Source organism: Prunus avium, chromosome 5 (assembly GCF_965620075.1).
Source record: "Prunus avium chromosome 5, drPruAviu1.hap1.1, whole genome shotgun sequence".
In the NCBI taxonomy this organism is placed as follows: domain Eukaryota; kingdom Viridiplantae; phylum Streptophyta; class Magnoliopsida; order Rosales; family Rosaceae; genus Prunus; species Prunus avium.
This window is the reverse complement of record NC_142288.1, coordinates 16,992,575-16,994,095: the sequence shown is the minus strand read 5'-3', so window position 1 is coordinate 16,994,095 and position 1,521 is coordinate 16,992,575. Positions and strand designations below refer to the sequence as shown.

Here is a 1,521-nt window from a genome sequence, read left to right as displayed (position 1 = left end):
GAAATCCTTTGGGGGTGGCTGGACTTTTCGGGCAGGGCCCAATGAAGACTCTAATTGGGGCTCAACCACCTTAGGGCTGCGAAAGGCCAAGCCCGGCCAGAGCATTGCATTGCAACCAAGTTCACAATTGTATGGAGTTGGTTGAAGCCAGTGGAATCTAGTGGGCCACATGCAGAACAAACAGCTGTAGCTTACTTGCCCGGTAGTGTATGTATTTTAGAGCCACACCAGAATTTTTAAAGTCTTTCAGAATCATCTAAAATCCTAATTGACTTGACTTCAAAAACTCACAAGTAACCTATCCCACCACCATAGATGTCCGAGCTGCCACCATGAGCCCATGGAGATCGGCCCGCCACCCTCGATTTCCCGTGCTCGTCCCCCTCCTCCGCTCGGTCTTCCTACGGTCCACATTGCTATTAAGGAAACATTTTTTAATAGTATAATTTGATGGAATGGACATAATTTGGTAAGAGAGCCAAATAGACAAAACAGAGTTTAGTATTTAACCCATGATTTAATGAAGTCTGGTTAGGATTTCACTATCCTTGCAAATTGCAATGCATACCCACTACACACAGGCACACACCACCACTGGCCATTTTTTAAATCTTTCTCATTTATTTTCTTGGCAGATGGAACAAGAAACACTACACAGAATCCCAACCCCAAATCATTGACAAATTATTTGCTCTTCTTCTCAAATCCTTTGTTACACAGAAAAGTAAGAACAATTGAATATCCAAATCATAAACACTTACAACAAGAGAATCAATACACACTTACAACAATTTCAATGATACAGTTAGCACACCATATCAATTGAAACCTTATTCTGTACTTACTACTTACAACCACCAAACATAGCACACACAAGTTGCACCCAAATTTGGCAGAATATGAAATTACGTCGTTTGGGTCGTCAATTGCGGTAGCACTCGCGATTGTACCTTGTCTTGTCGCAATTGGGCGGCGGGGGATTTCTGTTGGAGCCGGGATGGCAAGGAGGGAAACCCTTCCGATCACACGACACCGCTTTCTTGAGATCCAATGCCTGTATGGCTACACTTGAACCTCCGGCCAAGATCCTTCTGTTGATTTCCGAGTCCATCAGGAACTCCATGCCGTCCAAGTCGCTGTTTGCAATGAGGCATGATGGATCGCTGAGGCCGTCGCACCACGTGGTCCTGCCGCCGCTGCTGTTGTTGATGCCGTGAGTTGTGGTCAACAGGGTCAACGCCACCATCACTAACAGAGCTGCTGATGAACAGTGACCCATTTTTATGGTGCCAGTAGCTTTTCTTTTTTCGCTCTTTTGAAAGGTGCTGCTGCACTCATCAATTATAAGGATAATGGGTGTGGGTGATTGAGGAAGACCAAGTTGTTGTTGGGGGTGTGGACCATTTGATATTTTAGAAGATAATTGGGATTTGGGATAATCCAAAAGTTTACTACTTGGAAGTTGGATCCACCTCTTTTTTTTTTTTTTTCTTTTTCCTTTTTTTCACACCATTTTTCTAA

General features: G+C 43.9%; 1 protein-coding gene across 1 annotated transcript; it reads right to left on the bottom strand.

Moving 5' to 3' along the window:
- Positions 1-922: 922 nt before the first annotated feature.
- Positions 923-1,279, bottom strand: LOC148294421 (uncharacterized). The gene has a single exon (XM_088253744.1). The coding sequence runs from the start codon at positions 1,277-1,279 to the stop codon at positions 923-925; it is 357 nt and encodes a 118-aa protein (XP_088109870.1).
- Positions 1,280-1,521: the final 242 nt, after the last annotated feature.

Coding starts and splice junctions, on each gene's coding strand:
- LOC148294421 (XM_088253744.1), bottom strand. CDS start 1,279: ATGGGTCACTGTTCATCAGCAGCTCTGTTAGTGATGGTGGCGTTGACC.